This window comes from Hypanus sabinus, chromosome 21 (assembly GCF_030144855.1).
Source record: "Hypanus sabinus isolate sHypSab1 chromosome 21, sHypSab1.hap1, whole genome shotgun sequence".
In the NCBI taxonomy this organism is placed as follows: domain Eukaryota; kingdom Metazoa; phylum Chordata; class Chondrichthyes; order Myliobatiformes; family Dasyatidae; genus Hypanus; species Hypanus sabinus.
In genome coordinates, this window is record NC_082726.1 from 10,260,132 (window position 1) to 10,279,087 (window position 18,956).

Consider the following 18,956-nt stretch of genomic DNA (forward strand, 5'->3'; position numbering starts at 1 on the left):
CCTGGGGAACCCTGAGGGGCCTGGGAACCCCAATAGACTGAGAGACCTGGGGAACCCTGAGGGGCCTGGGAACCCCAACAGACGGAGAGACCTGGGGAACCCTGAGGGGCCTGGGAACCCCAATAGACTGAGAGACCTGGGGAACCCTGAGGGGCCTGGGAACCCCAACAGACGGAGAGACCTGGGGAACCCTGAGGGGCCTGGGAACCCCAACAGACTGAGAGATGGGGGAACCCTGAGGGGCCTGGGAATCCCAACAGACGGAGAGACCGGGGAACTCTGAGGGGCCTGGGAACCCCAACAGACTGAGAGACCTGGGGAACCCTGAGGGGCCTGGGAACCCCAACAGACGGAGAGACCGGGGAACTCTGAGGGGCCTGGGAACCCCAACAGACTGAGAGATGGGGGAACCCTGAGGGGCCTGGGAACCCCAACAGACGGAGAGATGGGGGAACCCTGAGGGGCCTGGGAACCCCAATAGACTGAGAGACCTGGGGAACCCTGATGGGCCTGGGAACCCCAACAGACTGAGAACTCTGGGGAATCCTGAGGGGCCTGGGAACCCCAAAGACTGAGAGACCGGGGAACCCTGAGGGGCCTGGGAACCCCAACAGACGGAGAGACCGGGGAACTCTGAGGGGCCTGGGAACCTCAACAGACGGAGAGATGGGGGAACCCTGAGGGGCCTGGGAACCCCAACAGACTGAGAGACCTGGGGAACCCTGAGGGGCCTGGGAACCCCAACAGACGGAGAGACCGGGGAACTCTGAGGGGCCTGGGAACCCCAACAGACTGAGAGATGGGGGGATCCTGAGGGGCCTGGGAACCCCAACAGACTGAGTGATGGGGAAATCCTGAGGGGCCTGAAAACCACAACAGACTGAGAGACCTGGGGAACCCTGAGGGGCCTGGGAACCCCAATTGACTGAAAGACCTGGTGAACCCTGAGGGGCCTGGGACCCCCAACTGTCTGAGAGACCTGGGGAAACCTGAGGGGCCTGGAACCCCAACAGACTGAGAGACCGGGGAACTCTGAGGGGCCTGGGAACCCCAACAGACTGAGAGACCTGGGGAACCCTGAGGGGCCTGGGAACCCCAACAGACTGAGAGACCTGGGGAACCCTGAGGGGCCTGGGAACCCCAATAGACTGAGAGATGGGGAAACCCTGAGGGGCCTGGGAACCCCAACAGACTGAGAGACCTGGGGAACCCTGAGGGGCCTGGGAACCCCAACAGACGGAGAGACCGGGGAACTCTGAGGGGCCTGGGAACCCCAACAGACTGAGAGATGGGGGAACCCTGAGGGGCCTGGGAACCCCAACAGACGGAGAGATGGGGGAACCCTGAGGGGCCTGGGAACCCCAATAGACTGAGAGACCTGGGGAACCCTGAGGGGCCTGGGAACCCCAACAGACTGAGAGACCTGGGGAACCCTGAGGGGCCTGGGAACCCCAATAGACTGAGAGACCTGGGGAACCCTGAGGGGCCTGGGAACCCCAACAGACGGAGAGACCTGGGGAACCCTGAGGGGCCTGGGAACCCCAATAGACTGAGAGACCTGGGGAACCCTGAGGGGCCTGGGAACCCCAACAGACGGAGAGACCTGGGGAACCCTGAGGGGCCTGGGAACCCCAACAGACTGAGAGATGGGGGAACCCTGAGGGGCCTGGGAACCCCAACAGACGGAGAGACCGGGGAACTCTGAGGGGCCTGGGAACCCCAACAGACTGAGAGACCTGGGGAACCCTGAGGGGCCTGGGAACCCCAACAGACGGAGAGACCGGGGAACTCTGAGGGGCCTGGGAACCCCAACAGACTGAGAGATGGGGGAACCCTGAGGGGCCTGGGAACCCCAACAGACGGAGAGATGGGGGAACCCTGAGGGGCCTGGGAACCCCAATAGACTGAGAGACCTGGGGAACCCTGATGGGCCTGGGAACCCCAACAGACTGAGAACTCTGGGGAATCCTGAGGGGCCTGGGAACCCCAAAGACTGAGAGACCGGGGAACCCTGAGGGGCCTGGGAACCCCAACAGACGGAGAGACCGGGGAACTCTGAGGGGCCTGGGAACCTCAACAGACGGAGAGATGGGGGAACCCTGAGGGGCCTGGGAACCCCAACAGACTGAGAGACCTGGGGAACCCTGAGGGGCCTGGGAACCCCAACAGACGGAGAGACCGGGGAACTCTGAGGGGCCTGGGAACCCCAACAGACTGAGAGATGGGGGGATCCTGAGGGGCCTGGGAACCCCAACAGACTGAGTGATGGGGAAATCCTGAGGGGCCTGAAAACCACAACAGACTGAGAGACCTGGGGAACCCTGAGGGGCCTGGGAACCCCAATTGACTGAAAGACCTGGTGAACCCTGAGGGGCCTGGGACCCCCAACTGTCTGAGAGACCTGGGGAAACCTGAGGGGCCTGGGTACCCCAACAGACTGAGAGATGGGGGGATCCTGAGGGGCCTGGAACCCCAACAGACTGAGAGACCTGGGGAAACCTGAGGGGCCTGGGTACCCCAACAGACTGAGAGATGGGGGGATCCTGAGGGGCCTGGAACCCCAACAGACAGATCAAGAAAGCCCGGGCGGGGCTGAGAGGGAGGCTTGGGAGTGCGAGATGGGGGAGGACATTGAAAATCCTAAACACATTAAGCCTTGGAAACGATCAGGAAAAGAAAACCCTGGGAACATTGAGAAAGGTCCTTGGGAAACCTAGAAAACATGAAACTTGAAAGCTAGAGAAGGAACCTTTTCAATTCTTCTTCACAGCGTTTTATCTCTCACAATTTTTCTAGAGACAGTTAGGATATTGATGCACCATCAATAACTCTCCGAGACATGAGGCGAGAGATATAGGCATTTACTCTCAATTTTACAGAGCAAGACAGCATGGACAGGTTTCTTTCATCGCCAAGCTAGTTGGTTCTCTGTAGATCTGTTTAATTTGCTACATGAAAGTTCAATTTTCCCAGTCTGTACCATTATCTTTCATCAAGGGTTAAAAATACTCTTGATAGTGTTACTTTACTTGTGTCTTTAAACACTCCGGTCAGGAATCAGCTTTTGAAGTAGGGCTCTTCAAGAGTTTACACTATTGACTTGAAGATGATTTGTTGAGTTAATTGATAAAATTGCTTGAAGTGCTCATTTATTATGCCAACCTGTGTGAGTATTGGGACCACAAAGCTGGGAACCTGAGTACTTGTGACTTGAAAAGCTTGGAATGGATACCAGAGAAACTCAATGTAGACTAGAGAAACTCAGAATTTAGACTTGGTATGCTCGGAATGTAGAGTCAGGATATGCACTTGGAATAAAGGCACTGTCTCCTCAAGCCACCAATGTCAAAATGTCACTGTTCAAACTTTGCTGGGTCTATTAGTTGGCAAGATCCTTGTGTCACACTGCAAACAGAAACAAGAGTTCATACATAGGAATTCCAATGGGACATCTTTGCCTTGTCAAATCACTGACCAATGAATCTAATGCCCAAGGTCAGCTGCTCTCTCTCCGCTGGGTCCATTTTCGTGTGGCTGAGACTTGCTGACACATCCGGTTCCGATATGGCCCAAGTACGGAATGAGCGACACTGAAGCAGGTCGACAGATCACAGAATTTATTGCAAAGAGTGTTAAAGGGAAAGAAAACAATAAACGCTCGGCCAAACAAGGCCGTTAACCAGAAGTCTCAAATGGGAAATGAAGCCTACACTGCGGCTGAAAAGCACAACTAAGAACTAAACGAATACCACGGGTCTTCAGATTCAGTTGGCTCAACAGTCCAATTTTTCAGGCAAGGCGGAATGCAGGCAGCGAAGAGTTGTTGTGTCTGTGTCCAAGTCTCGACAAAGACTGTGATGGAATGAATAGAGTTAAATACTATCACAATGCGATAATAATTAGCTGACACGTGCATATTCACGAGTGCAATCGCCGAGTCCGTGGTTGTGACATAAATAGGTTTATTATTGTCATGTGTACTGAGGTACAGTGAAATACTTGGCTTGCAGACTGTTCAACCAGATCAATTCATTTCAACGGTGCATTGAGATAGCAGAAGGTAAATTGTAACAGAATGTAAAAGAACGCTACCTTAGAGACATAGAATTCAGATTTCAAAGAGTAGAACTATTATAATAGGAGTGATGAATAGATCTGGCAAGAGCCGCTTGCAACGAGCTGCCACGCTCCAGCACTATCATGTATGAATGGTTAGGCCACACTTGAAAAACTGTGTATGGCTCTGCTCACCACATCACAGGAAGGATATGACAGTGAAGATGAGATTCAGCCATACATTGCCTGAACGGGAGGGAAAAAGTTATAAGAAGGGATTGGATAGGATGGGTTTATCCTCATTGGAATGTATGGAGGCTGATGCGTGACTGTGGAGAGGTGTATAATATTATGAGGGTTATAGATAGGAGAGAGAATCAGAGTTTTTTTCCCAGGGTAGAAAAGTCCAGAGCTAGAGGAAATGGGTTTAAGGTGAGAAGGGAGAAATTTAATGGAGATCTGAGAGGAAAGTTTTTCACTCCGAGGACAGAGGTTATTGGGAGAAGAGATGGGAGAGGCAGGTACAAATTATAATTTTTAAAAGACATTTGGATTGATCCTTGAATAGAAATAGCATTGAGGGACAGGAGGCAAAAGCTGGCAAATGGGATTAGCCTAGATAGGCATTACAGTTGGAATGGATGAGAAGGGCTAATTTTTGTGATGTAGGATTCTATGTGTAACTCCCTGGGTCGCCTCAGGCTCGCTCAGCTCATTCTCGTCTAGGGGGAGCAACCTTCGGCCCCGCCAAACTGGGTAATCAGCTGGTGTGGATGCTGTGTGATGTCCCCACCTCACCCAAAAACAGACAGTACACCATATGCGATTAAATGATTACAATTTATAAATATTACTATAACTAAGTGATTAATAACGATACAGTATATATGAAGGAAAAGAAAATAAAGAAAAGGCGCCAAACTTATCAAAGTCCAAACCACTTCGTGCACAACTGTTGGAGCTCAATTACTGAAGTCTTCTGGTCACCATTCGATCCCCTCCGAACTCCTCGGCTTGCAGCTCAGGACCCTCCGAGTGGTCAACCAAGCACACCTAACTTCATCTCCCCTCCTTGGGGTACCTCCTGGCCTTGGACCTCTGCTTCAGGACCCTCCGAGTGGTCAACCAAGCACACCTAACTTCATCTCCCCTCCTTGGGGTACCTCCTGGCCTTGGACCTCTGCTTGGAGTCCGTTCCTCACCCAGCTTACAGCATCGCGTCCTCTCTCTCCCACTCCCTTGCGCCAATCTCCCCAAAAGCCCGCCAACAATAGCTTACCGACTCAGAAGAAAGAACATTAATTCCAATTGGTTAACAAGGGAGTACAATTCTCGTTATCAGTAAATTTTAACCCAAACAAGCTTCCAGCACTCTCTCACAAGAAAGAAGCATTCCTACTTTTAACAAAACAAAGAAGCCCTTTTGAATAAAATGTGCAGTAACAAAAAGAAGAAACCCCCTTACACTCTCCCCCCACCAAATAAAAGTCATGACCTCATGACTATTAAATAACTCGCTGCCTTTCCTGCCAACACACCCTAACCCAAACACTAACAGACACATCTCCCCCCCACACAGTAAACCTCAAACCCTGTTCCTCAGGCGCTACATAAGCCAATTTATCTGGGAGTTCCCTAACCCTCTGAGACCGCCGTACCCCCTCACCCAAACCCTTTAGGCTTGGACACAACTGGGGATACCTCTGGTCTGCTGCCAGCTCCTCTCTCAACCTCTCACTCATGCCCCCTACTGCACACAGCTAACCCTCCCCACTACACTTGACTCAGTGGGAGAAGGGCCAAAGGTCTCTTCCTCAATTGAGGGAAAGTCAGCAAAAAGAAGCATGTACCACACATCCAGATCACTCTCTCCAGTCTCTCCGTCTTCATTTCAAACTTGATTCCGTAGAGACAGTCACTCACGAGCTGCGACCTTTGCCAGCCCTGGCACGTGTCCAGAAAACTCTTTAACTCTGACCAATAACCGTCATCTGAATAATCACTGGCACTGGTACCCCAAATCTCCAATGCCCTCAATGTCGTCCAGTGTAAATGCTTCCACTAACAGTTGTAAAACGAACTGTACAGCAACTTGACCTGTACCCCGGTGTCGAGGATGGGCCTCCACTGGGCCTCATCTAAGTTTCCCGACACCTCTCGAATCAACTGGACTATTAAGGTGCTGGATCTGAGGAGTGGATGTTGCTTGCGGTGCCAGGGGGATCTGTTAAGGGGATCAGCTCAGTAGTAACGGATTGAAAAGTCTTTTCCTGTGCTGTACTGTTCTGCGTTCGAATCAACATGGAAAATAATACTGCTGTGATATAACTGGCTCTCCCTGACAGTAGCACTGTCATCTACTTCCTGTTTCATAATCACAAGAGTTAACAGAGTTTGAGTACTGCACCAAACCCATACTGCAGATTATCACAGTCTTTGTCTTTTGGCATTGGAGGCAAGAAGGGGAATCCAGCCAAGGAGTTCATCAGAAAGACATCCTCAGGACAGCACCATTTTACAGGTTTAAGTCATGGAGTCTCAGCGTTAAATAGCATGAAACAGATCCTTAGACCCACCTTGTCCTTGTTGCCCTTCAAGTACTGATGTTCCCCAATTCCAAATGCCAGCCCTTGGTGCACACCTTTCTCTGCCTTGGTGATTCAGGTGATCATCCGAATGCTTAAAGTAAGTTTCTACCTCCTTCTCACATAGTAATCTTCTGGATGAAAAAATACTTCCTCAGATACCCTTTAAACCTTTTATTCCTTACTCTAAATCTATGGCCTAATCTCAAATAATAATGAGGCAGCCTACGGAGAGGAAGTCATCACCCTGACACAGTGATGTCAAGAAAACAACCTCTCCCTCATCGTTGCAAAAACGAGCTGGTTGTGGACTACAGGAGGGATGGAGACAGGCTAACCCCCTATGGACGTCAATGGATCTGGGGTTGAGAGGGTGAATAGCTTTAAACTCCTTGGCAGAAACATCATCGAGGATCTCACGTAGTCTGTACATACCGGCTGTGTGCTGAAAAAAGCACATCGGCACCACTTTCACCTCAGACAGCTGAAGAAGTTTGGTATAGCCCAAATCCTAAGAACTTTCTACAGGGGCACAATTGAGAGCATCCTGACTGGCTGCATCACTGCCTGGTATGGGAACTGTACTTCCCTCAATCACAGGACTCTGCAGAGAGTGGTGCAGACAGCCCAGCACATCTATAAATGTGAACTTCCCAATATTCAGGACATTTACAAAGACAGGTGTGTAAAGAGGCCCCAAATGATCATTGGAGACCCGAGTCACCCAAACCACGATCTATTCCGTGTATTACCATCCAGGAAACAGTACTGCAACATGAAAGGTGGGACTAATAGGCTCTGGGACGGCTTCTTCCACCAAGCTTAATTCATGCTGACACAACTGTATTTCTATGTTACATTGGCTATCCTGTTGTACATAATATTTATTATAAGTTACTATAAATTGCACATTGCACATTTAGACAGAGACGTAACATAGAGATTTTTACTTCTCATGAAAATGAAGGATGTAAGTAATAAAGCCAATTCAATTCAATTCCCTCCAGATACCTCCGAGATCGTGAGAAGCTTACCCCTCATCTGCCTCTCATAATTTCTCACAATTTATCAGTTTCCCCCTCGGTCTTTACCGCTCCAACGACAGCAAAACCCATCTGTCTTGTCTTCCCTCATTACCCTATCCCAGACAACATCCCAGTGAAACACACACAAAATGCTGGAGGAACTCAGCAGGTCAGGCAGTAACTATGGAAATGAATTAACATTTGAGGTTTTGGGCTGAGTCTCTTAATCAGAACTGATCAAGAAGGTGGGTGGGAGAAGAGGAAAGAGGCTAGAAGGTGAAAGGTGAAGCCAGGTGGGTGGGTGGGGGGAAATGAAGTAAGAAGCTGGGAGGTGATAGGTGGAAAAAGCAAAGGACTGAAGAAGAAGGAATTTGATAGGAGAAGAGAGGGAGGGAGGAGAGGCACCACAGAAAGATGATAGGCAAGTGAGGAGAAGAGGTAAGAGACCAGAGTGAGGAATAGAAGAGGAGGGAAGGGGAGGTGGAAAAAGACTACCAGAAGGAGAAATTGATGTTCATGGCATCAAGTTGGAGGCTACCTAGATGGAATATGAGGTGTTCTTCCTCCAACTTGAGATTGGCCTCATCGTGGCACAAGAGGAAGCCATTGACTGACATGTCAGAATGGGAAGAGGGATAGGAGTTAAAATTGTTGGCCACCAGGAAATTCTGTTTCATGTATAGAAAGTGGAGGTGCTCGACAAAGCAGTAGCCCTATCTACATTGAGCCTCACCAATGTAGAGGAGGCTCCATTGGGAGCACCAGATACAGTGACAACCCCAACAGATTCATAGGTGAAGTGTTGCCTCACCTGTAGGGATATTTGGGGCCCTGAATGGAGGTGAAGAATGAGGTGAACGGGAGCTGTAGTACTTCTGTAGCTTGGAGGGATATGTGCCAAGAGGGGGATTAGTGGAGAGGGACAAATCAACATGGGAATCATGGAGGGAGTGATTCTTGCCGTAAACAGAGAGTGAAGCTCATTGAAGATTATGGAAGTTGCAGAGAATGATGTGTTGGATGAGGAGGCTCATGGGTGGTAGGTGAGGACAAGAGGAACTATCACTACTAAGGTGGCAGGAGGATAGGGTGAGCGTGGATGTACAGGAAATGGAGGAGGTGCGGGTAAGGGCAGCATCAATAGCAGAGGGAAAGAAGCCCTGTTCTTTGAAGAAGGAGGACATCTCTGATGTCCTGGAAAGGAAAGCCTCACCCTGCAAACAGATGTGGTGGAGATGAAGGAACTGGGAAAAGGGAATAGCATTTTTGCAGGGGACGGCGTGGGAAATGATATAGTTAAGATCGCCGTGGGATAATTCCCATACAGTAAAGACCAAAATTGCACATGATATTCTAGATGAGGTCTTGACAAAGTTTAATAACTTCCCTGCTCATCGATTCTGTATTTTGGCTAATGAACACTGGTATTCTGTACATCTTCATTAATACCTGATCTACCTATGCTGAAACTTTAGGAACTGTTGGACTTGGACTTTGTTCCTTAATAGTCCCTCAGGCCCCACCATTCATTGAGTATATCCGACCCTTGTTAGACACCCTAAATGCACCTTTTCACATTTACCACCTCTAGAATGTACTTGTTAAGAGGGTCATGATGTGATAATGACATTTTCCAATTGTAGCTGACATTACAAAGCATATATTTATAACTGGAGTTTCTTCTTGACAGTACCGTGATTAAACTTCAACTGTTCCTTCAACCTTGATCTTTGCTTCACCATGGAGTCAGACATCATGGAAACAGGCCTTGACCACTCCAACATTCATCCCATCTTCCAGCACTTGTTCCAGAGCCGTCAATACCCGCATGATCTAAGAGCAAATCTCGACACTTCTTAAACACTGTCAGTGAAGCAGCTTCCACCTCTCAGGGTAGTAGATGTGGTCTACAGTACTTGGACCTCAGTAAGGCCTTTGATAAGTTCCTCTTTCAATATTTTTATTAGCTTCTGCAGAGAGGAATACAGAGTACAAGAAGATATATAAGTCAAAAGAAAATAATAAAATAGCACCAAATACATTGTATTAAAACTACAGTTACAATCACAAAACTCTGTATTCATAAAAGTTAAATTAAATTGTAATTTTGAAATATAATAATTTTGTTATACAGAAAAAATCTGAACCCACTACCAAAGTCAGAGCTGTTAAGAAATGCTAGAAAAATGGTGAAAAAACCCTTATCATATAATAAAATATATTATTAGCCACCATCTGTACTTTTACAATAAATCAAAGGTTTTGAAAATAACTCAGAAATGGCCCCCACGATGTATAAAAGTCTTGGCTAGATTCAAAAAAGGAACAATGGACCTTCTCTAAATTTAAACATGACATAACATTCCGTAACCATTGAGCGTGAGTAGGCAGAACAATGTCCTTCCATTTAAGCAAGAGCGCCCTCCTAGCTATAAGAGAAGTAAAAGCCGAAATAAAGTTTTTTCCTCCAACAATACCAAATAATGCAGTCAAAGGGTTAGGCTTAAAATTTACCTTGAAAAGTACCGAGAAAGTCTGGAATACTTCATTCTAGTATCTTTCAAGGCTCGGACATGTCCAAAACATGTGAATTAATGAAACTTCTCCGTTATTACATCCATCACAGAAAGGAGATATATCCGAATAAAAACGAGATAGCTTATCTTTAGACATGTAAGCCCTATGAACCACTTAAAATTGTAAGAGGGAATGACGGGTACATAATGATGAAGTGTTAACCAATTTAAAAATTTCATTCCAAGTTTCCTCAGAAATTTAAGTCTGTAAATCTTGTTCCCAAAGATTTTTAATTTTGTCTGTAGGAGCGTTTCTCATTCCTAGCAACATATCATAAGCAGAGGGTGATAGTGGAAATTTGTTTCTTAGACTGGAACCCCAAGACTAGTGCTGTGCTTTGTGGGCTGGTGCTGTGACTATGTTGTTTGTCATCTATATCAATAATTTGTATAAGAATGTACAAGCAGACTTTGTAAGTTTGCTGATGATAGTAAAATACATTGGCACTATCAAAGATAGTGAAAAGGTTATCAAGAATTATAGCCGATCTTGACCAGCTTTGCAAATGGACTGAGGAATGGCAAATAAAGTTTCACCCAGTATTGCATTTTGGAGTCAGATCAAAGTATGTATTTCACAGTGAATGGTAGGGCTCTGGGCAGAGTTGTAAAACAGAATGACCTTAGAGGTCAAGTATATTACTTTTTGAAAGTGGAGTCACAATTAGACAGGGTGGCGAAGAAGGCTTTTGGTAAGTCAGAGGATTCAATACCCAAATCAGAAGGTTACGTGGTTAGGTTGTGGTTGTACAAAACACTGGTGAGGCTGCACTTGGAATATTGCATTCAGTTTTAGTCACTCTTCCATAGGAAAGATATTATAAACTGAAATGAGGGCAGCAAATATCTACAAGGATGTTGCCAGGATTTGAAGGACTGAATTATTGGGAGAGGCTGGACAGGACAGGAGCATAGGAGACTGAAAGGTTACCCTATAGAGGTATATAGAATCATGGGGGGCTTAGATAATGTGATTGCACTCGGTCTTTTTCCTGAGATGGGTAATCAAGAACTAGAGGGCAGACATTCAAGGTGGGATGGAAAGATTTACTAGGACTCTGAGTGGCAACTTTTTCACTCAATGTGGTCTGTAAGTAGGATGAGCTGTCAGAGCAAGTGGTTAATGACTTTAAAGGTCAGGTACTGTACATGGATAGGGGAGGTCTAGAGGATATGGGACTTGGTTGAATATATATTTTATTTGACATGGAGCAGTTTCCAAGATGTGTGACTCCATAACTTCCTTGGGAAGAGTAGGCAGGCTCTGTGCATTCTGTTCCTACCTTTGGACGTGCAACCTTTGTACACTTTCTGGTGTGAATAGCAGCGGTGCACACTGGAGAGTTCCCATTATGTCAGCTTCATAGAATGCAAATAGTGCCACCCTGAGAGAGTGAGAGTGAGAGAACACTATATACCTTTTGGTGCCAGCATTAAGATGTGTGAGTAAAGCCTGTATTACTAATGTTGCTCCTCGTGGGGAAAAGTGAGCAAGACGTGTTCATTGAATGAGCAGCCAGGAGTATGAACAATTAATGTGCACAACATTCCACCAAGAAATACCAGCAGATTCTGTGAGTAACCCTGTCCATGCTCGCACAGTATTCACACAGGTTGCCATCACTGTGTTGGTGCTACATCATGTGAGCTTTACCTTCTGTTTGTTTGGGTTATGGAAATCCATCCTTACAGAATTCACACATCACTCTCCAAAGATTTAGACTCAGAGATTTGTGTGAAAAAAAAACAAGCAACACAATTGTTTTTTCGACCGGTATTTCTCAATGTAGGTTTGTATTGCATGTAATTGTGATATAGGCAATTCCCAGGACTGCAACACCCCTCTCAAAATGCAGGGGCCTGTTAAATGGTGTTGTGAGCCGGGGTTGTGCACACCATGTCACTCCCAGATAGTTTAACAGATTTTCAGTGCTGTGAGCAGGGGCTTCACACAATGTGCCACCCTTTGCATCCTGAAGGTTCTGAACATTAACATCAACCATTCCTTTCCCTCCACAGCCACTGCCTGATGCAGAGTAATTCCAGCAGTTTCTGTCTTTCTTCAGATTCCAGCATCTGCACTCCCTTGTGTCTCCAATGTGCACACTAGGCCAGGCAGAGTGCAAACTGTTGTGAATATGGGCCAGGCAGAGTGCAAACTGTTGTGAATATGGACCAGGCAGAGTGCAAACTGTTGTGAATAGTGGCGATGCACACTGGGCCAGGCAGAGTGCAAACTGTTGTGAATATGGACCAGGCAGAGTGCAAACTGTTGTGAATATGGACCAGGCAGAGTGCAAACTGTTGTGAATATGGACCAGGCAGAGTGCAAACTGTTGTGAATATGGACCAGGCAGAGTGCAAACTGTTGTGAATAGTGGCGATGCACACTGGGCCAGGCAGAGTGCAAACTGTTGTGAATAGTGGATATACACACTGGGCCAGGCAGAGTGCAAACTGTTGTGAATAGTGGCGATGCACACTGGGCCAGGCAGAGTGCAAACTGTTGTGAATAGTGGATATACACACTGGGCCAGGCAGAGTGCAAACTGTTGTGAATAGTGGATATACACACTGGGCCAGGCAGAGTGCAAACTGTTGTGAATAGTGGCGATGCACACTGGGCCAGGCAGAGTGCAAACTGTTGTGAATAGTGGATATACACACCGGGCCAGGCAGAGTGCAAACTGTTGTGAATAGTGGATATACACACTGGGCCAGGCAGAGTGCAAACTGTTGTGAATAGTGGATATACACACCGGGCCAGGCAGAGTGCAAACTGTTGTGAATAGTGGATATACACACTGGGCCAGGCAGAGTGCAAACTGTTGTGAATAGTGGATATACACACTGGGCCAGGCAGAGTGCAAACTGTTGTGAATAGTGGCGATGCACACTGGGCCAGGCAGAGTGCAAACTGTTGTGAATAGTGGATATACACACTGGGCCAGGCAGAGTGCAAACTGTTGTGAATAGTGGATATACACACTGGGCCAGGCAGAGTGCAAACTGTTGTGAATAGTGGCGATGCACACTGGGCCAGGCAGAGTGCAAACTGTTGTGAATAGTGGATATACACACTGGGCCAGGCAGAGTGCAAACTGTTGTGAATAGTGGCGATGCACACTGGGCCAGGCAGAGTGCAAACTGTTGTGAATAGTGGATATACACACTGGGCCAGGCAGAGTGCAAACTGTTGTGAATAATGGCGATGCAGACTGGGCCAGGCAGAGTGCAAACTGTTGTGAATAGTGGCGATGCACACTGGGCCAGGCAGAGTGCAAACTGTTGTGAATAGTGGATATAAACACTGGACCAGGCAGAGTGCAAACTGTTGTGAATAGTGGCGATGCACACTGGGCCAGGCAGAGTGCAAACTGTTGTGAATAGTGGATATACACACTGGACCAGGCAAAGTGCAAACTGTTGTGAATAGTGGCGATGCAGACTGGGCCAGGCAGAGTGCAAACTGTTGTGAATAGTGGATATACACACCGGGCCAGGCAGAGTGCAAACTGTTGTGAATAGTGGCGATGCACACTGGGCCAGGCAGAGTGCAAACTGTTGTGAATAGTGGCGATGCACACTGGGCCAGGCAGAGTGCAAACTGTTGTGAATAGTGGATATACACACTGGGCCAGGCAGAGTGCAAACTGTTGTGAATAGTGGATATACACACTGGGCCAGGCAGAGTGCAAACTGTTGTGAATAGTGGTGATGCACACTGGGCCAGGCAGAGTGCAAACTGTTGTGAATAGTGGATATACACACTGGACCAGGCAAAGTGCAAACTGTTGTGAATAATGGCGATGCAGACTGGGCCAGGCAGAGTGCAAACTGTTGTGAATAGTGGCGATGCACACTGGGCCAGGCAGAGTGCAAACTGTTGTGAATAGTGGATATACACACTGGGCCAGGCAGAGTGCAAACTGTTGTGAATAGTGGCGATGCACACTGGGCCAGGCCGGTAACGTGTGCTCTCTGTTGTGTGCTACCTTGCCAGGTAGGTAAGTGATATGACAGCCCGGGAGCGTTGTGAGGTCTGCGGTGTCGGGCTCCCGGACAGGAGGGGGGGCGACTCCGGGTCGGGCTCGCGGACAGGAGGCGGGGGGCGACTCCGGGTCCGGCTCGCGGACAGGAGGGGGGGCGACTCCGGGTCGGGCTCGCGGACAGGAGGGGGGGCGACTCCGGGTCGGGCTCGCGGACAGGAGGGGGGGGGGGCGACTCCGGGTCGGGCTCGCGGACAGGAGGGGGGGGGCGACTCCGGGTCGGGCTCCCGGACAGGAGGGGGGGCGACTCCGGGTCGGGCTCGCGGACAGGAGGGGGGGCGACTCCGGGTCGGGCTCGCGGACAGGAGGTGGGGGGCGACTCCGGGTCGGGCTCGCGGACAGGAGGGGGGGGCGACTCCGGGTCGGGCTCGCGGACAGGAGGGGGGGGCGACTCCGGGTCGGGCTCGCGGACAGGAGGGGGGGCGACTCCGGGTCGGGCTCGCGGACAGGAGGGGGGGGGCGACTCCGGGTCGGGCTCGCGGACAGGAGGGGGGGCGACTCCGGATCGGGCTCGCGGACAGGAGGGGGGGGGGCGACTCCGGGTCGGGCGCGCGGACAGGAGGGGGGGCGACTCCGGGTCGGGCTCGCGGACAGGAGGGGGGGGCGACTCCGGATCGGGCTCGCGGACAGGAGGGGGGGGGGCGACTCCGGGTCGGGCTCGCGGACAGGAGGGGGGGCGACTCCGTGACGGGCTCGCGGACAGGAGGGGGGGGGCGACTCCGGGTCGGGCTCGCGGACAGGAGGGGGGGGGCGACTCCGGGTCCGGCTCGCGGACAGGAGGGGGGGCGACTCCGGGTCGGGCTCGCGGACAGGAGGGGGGGCGACTCCGGGTCGGGCTCGCGGACAGGAGGGGGGGGCGACTCCGGGTCGGGCTCGCGGACAGGAGGGGGGGGCGACTCCGGGTCGGGCTCGCGGACAGGAGGGGGGGCGACTCCGGGTCGGGCTCGCGGACAGAGGGGGGGCGACTCCGGATCGGGCTCGCGGACAGGAGGGGGGGGGGGCGACTCCGGGTCGGGCTCGCGGACAGGAGGGGGGGCGACTCCGGATCGGGCTCGCGGACAGGAGGGGGGGGGGGCGACTCCGGGTCGGGCGCGCGGACAGGAGGGGGGGCGACTCCGGGTCGGGCTCGCGGACAGGAGGGGGGGGGCGACTCCGGGTCGGGCTCGCGGACAGGAGGGGGGGGCGACTCCGGGTCGGGCTCGCGGACAGGAGGGGGGGCGACTCCGGGTCGGGCTCGCGGACAGGAGGGGGGGGGGCGACTCCGGGTCGGGCTCGCGGACAGGAGGGGGGGCGACTCCGGGTCGGGCTCGCGGACAGGAGGGGGGGCGACTCCGGATCGGGCTCGCGGACAGGAGGGGGGGGGGCGACTCCGGGTCGGGCTCGCGGACAGGAGGGGGGGCGACTCCGTGACGGGCTCGCGGACAGGAGGGGGGGGCGACTCCGGGTCGGGCTCGCGGACAGGAGGGGGGGGCGACTCCGGGTCCGGCTCGCGGACAGGAGGGGGGGCGACTCCGGGTCGGGCTCGCGGACAGGAGGGGGGGCGACTCCGGGTCGGGCTCGCGGACAGGAGGGGGGGGGCGACTCCGGGTCGGGCGCGCGGACAGGAGGGGGGGGGGGCGACTCCGGGTCGGGCTCGCGGACAGGAGGGGGGGCGACTCCGGGTCGGGCTCGCGGACAGGAGGGGGGGGGCGACTCCGGGTCGGGCTCGCGGACAGGAGGGGGGGCGACTCCGGGTCGGGCTCGCGGACAGGAGGGGGGGGCGACTCCGGGGCGGGCGCGCGGACAGGAGGGGGGGCGACTCCGGGGCGGGCGCGCGGACAGGTGGGGGGGCGACTCCGGGTCGGGCTCGCGGACAGGAGGGGGGGCGACTCCGGGGCGGGCGCGCGGACAGGAGGGGGGGGCGACTCCGGGTCGGGCTCGCGGACAGGAGGGGGGGCGACTCCGGGTCGGGCGCGCGGACAGGAGGGGGGGCGACTCCGGGTCGGGCTCGCGGACAGGAGGGGGGGCGACTCCGGGTCGGGCTCGCGGACAGGAGGGGGGGCGACTCCGGGGCGGGCGCGCGGACAGGAGGGCGGACGAGTCCGTGACGGGCGCGCGGACAGGAGGGCGGACGAGTCCGTGACGGGCGCGCGGACAGGAGGGCGGACGAGTCCGTGACGGGCGCGCGGACAGGAGGGCGGACGAGTCCGTGACGGGCGCGCGGACACGGTGTCAGCATCTCGCGCCGCGCCGTCTTTGCTGCGTCACGGCAGGGCGGCAGCAGCGATGGTGTTTGAGTCGCTGGTGGTCGACTTGCTGAACCGCTTCTTGGGGGATTATGTGGAGAATCTGGACAAGTCCCAGCTGAAGCTCGGAATCTGGGGAGGTAAGGACCCCGTCCACACCACATCCTGGGTGGCGGCGGCCCAGGATTCCCTCAGCAGGCCTTGTCACCCCATGTCGGGGCTGTCTGGGAGACGGGTGTGTGCGGGGCGGCGGAGGGGACGGGGCTGAAACTGGGGGTAGGGTGTGTGGTTGCAAGAGTCTCATGGTGGTGGCAGTGACTAGAGGATTGTGAGGCTGACAGATCATAAGACTATAAGAAATGGGAACAGAATTGGGCCTTTTGACCCGTCAAGTTTGTTCAACTTTTCCATTATGGCTCATTTATTATCCCTCTCAACCCAATTCTCCCCGTTACCTGTGACTCAGTGGTTAATTAAGAACTTATGAACCTCCGTCTTAACCCAGTGACCTGTCTCTACATCCACAAATTCACCACCCTCTGGCTAAAGAAATTCCTCCTCATCCCCGTTTTAAACAGACGTCCCTCGATTCAGAGGCTGCGCCCTCTGGTCCTGGACTCAACCACCATAGGAAACATTATCTCCACATCCACTTTATCCAGACTTTTCAATATTGGAGAGGTTTCAGTGAGAAACCTCGCCGCCCGCCCGCCCCGGAGTCGCCCCACCCTCCCACTCTTCTGAGCTCTATCTAGTGCTAGCCCAGAGCCATCAAATATGCTTCTCATATTAACAAAAGTACTATAAATTCAGAGTAAACATTGAACAGGGTGGGAACAGGATCTTCAGCCTATTATATTCTGCAAAACTAATTATAAATGCTTAATTAATCCCTTCTTTCTGACAATGTCCATATTCCTCCATTTATTTGTCCATCCAAGAACCTCTGGAAGCCTCATTTTGTCTGACACCACTACCACCTTTAGTAAGGTACTCTAGACATCCAAAGTTCAAAGTAAATGTATTAGTGAAGTATCTCTATGTTGCCGTATGCTATTTTGAGATTTGTTTTCTTGTGGGCATTCACAGGAAAATAAAAACTCAACAGAATGTTGAAAATGACACAAACATACATTGACAAACTACCAGGGTGCAAAAGAAGACATTGTGCAATCAATCAATAAATAAATAAACAAACGAGAACATGAGTTGTAGGGTCCTTGTGCAGTCAGTTCAGAGTTAATGTGAGTGAAGTTATCCAGATTGGCTCAGGAGCCTAATGATCACACTTTTCCTGAACTTGGTGATGTGGGACCTAAAGCACCTGTATCTCCTGTCTGTTGCTAGTAGCAAGAAGAGTGCATGGCCTGGATGGTGGGATCCTCGATGTATGCTGCTTTTTTTGTGCCATTGATTTATGTAAATGTGCTCAGTATTAGAGAGGACTTTGCCTTTATGGACTTTTCCATTCTTGGGTGTTGGTATTTTCATACCAGGCCATGATTAGGATAGGATATACTTCACTGTGCATCGATGGAAGTCTACCAGAGATTTAGGTGACATGCTGAATCTATACAGACTTCTAAAAAAGGTAGAGGTGTTGTTGTGCTTTCTTTGTGTTTATCTGATGGAACAGCAAGGAATTTAAAGTTACTGACTCACTCCATCTCTGATTCTTTAATAAAGACCTTCAGCTTTCTCCTCCTCCTCCTCTGGCTGATGATCAGCCATTTAGTTTTGCTGATGTTGAGTGAGAGGTTGTTGGCGTACCATTCAACCACATTTTCACCCTCTTATATGCTGATTTGTCACCATCTTGGCTTCGGCCGACAACGATAGGATAATCAGCAAACACTGGAGCTGTACTTAGCCACACAATCATTGATACATATAAAGCGAGCACAGTAAGGGCTACCTCCATTTTCTGTTGTAAAAAAAATCCTGCCATGCACATCCCCTCTGAACTTATCCCTGTCACTTCAATTGCATGCTCTCTTGTGTTTGACATTTCAACTCTGGGGATAGCAATATAGACTGTCTGTCCATCCCTTTCATAATCTTATAAGCCCTATCTCCTCAGCCTCTGTTGCTCCAGAGAAAACGACCAAAGTTTGTTCAATCTCTAATCCAGTCTTTTGCACTCTCTCTCACCTCCACGTCTTTCATTGGGATGGCAGTTAAGCTGTTACAGTTTATACCTTTATTCCTTCTACCAAAGAGCATGACCATAGAATTTCTTATGCTGTATTCCATTTGCCACTTCTTTGCCCATTCTCCCAATCTGTCTAAGTTCCTTTGCAGACTCCCTGTAACCTCAACACTACCTGCCTGTTCATATTGCTCATATTGTCTCCAAACTTGACCACAAAGCCATCATCAATTCCATCATCCAAATCATTGACCTATAACGTGAAATGAAGCGATCCCAACATCGACCCCT

The 18,956-nt window shown here is 51.2% G+C and overlaps 2 protein-coding genes across 3 annotated transcripts in view; one reads left to right on the forward strand and one right to left on the reverse strand.

The window, feature by feature from the left end:
- The window catches only part of LOC132379225 (basic proline-rich protein-like), a 32,984-nt gene extending 16,475 nt beyond the window's left edge, over positions 1-16,509 (reverse strand). Inside the window, exon 1 of the mRNA XM_059946933.1 lies at positions 14,238-16,509. Coding sequence (XP_059802916.1) covers positions 14,238-16,509 — 2,272 coding nt within the window. The remainder of the gene's footprint in view (positions 1-14,237) is intronic.
- The window catches only part of vps13c (vacuolar protein sorting 13 homolog C), a 386,360-nt gene continuing 383,840 nt past the window's right edge, over positions 16,437-18,956 (forward strand). The window contains exon 1 of one of the 2 annotated variants that reach the window (XM_059945986.1): positions 16,437-16,656. In XM_059945986.1, the coding sequence (XP_059801969.1) occupies positions 16,557-16,656 (100 nt within the window). In that variant the 5' untranslated portion in view covers positions 16,437-16,556. The remainder of the gene's footprint in view (positions 16,657-18,956) is intronic. The other variant, XM_059945984.1, reaches the window with a different exon arrangement.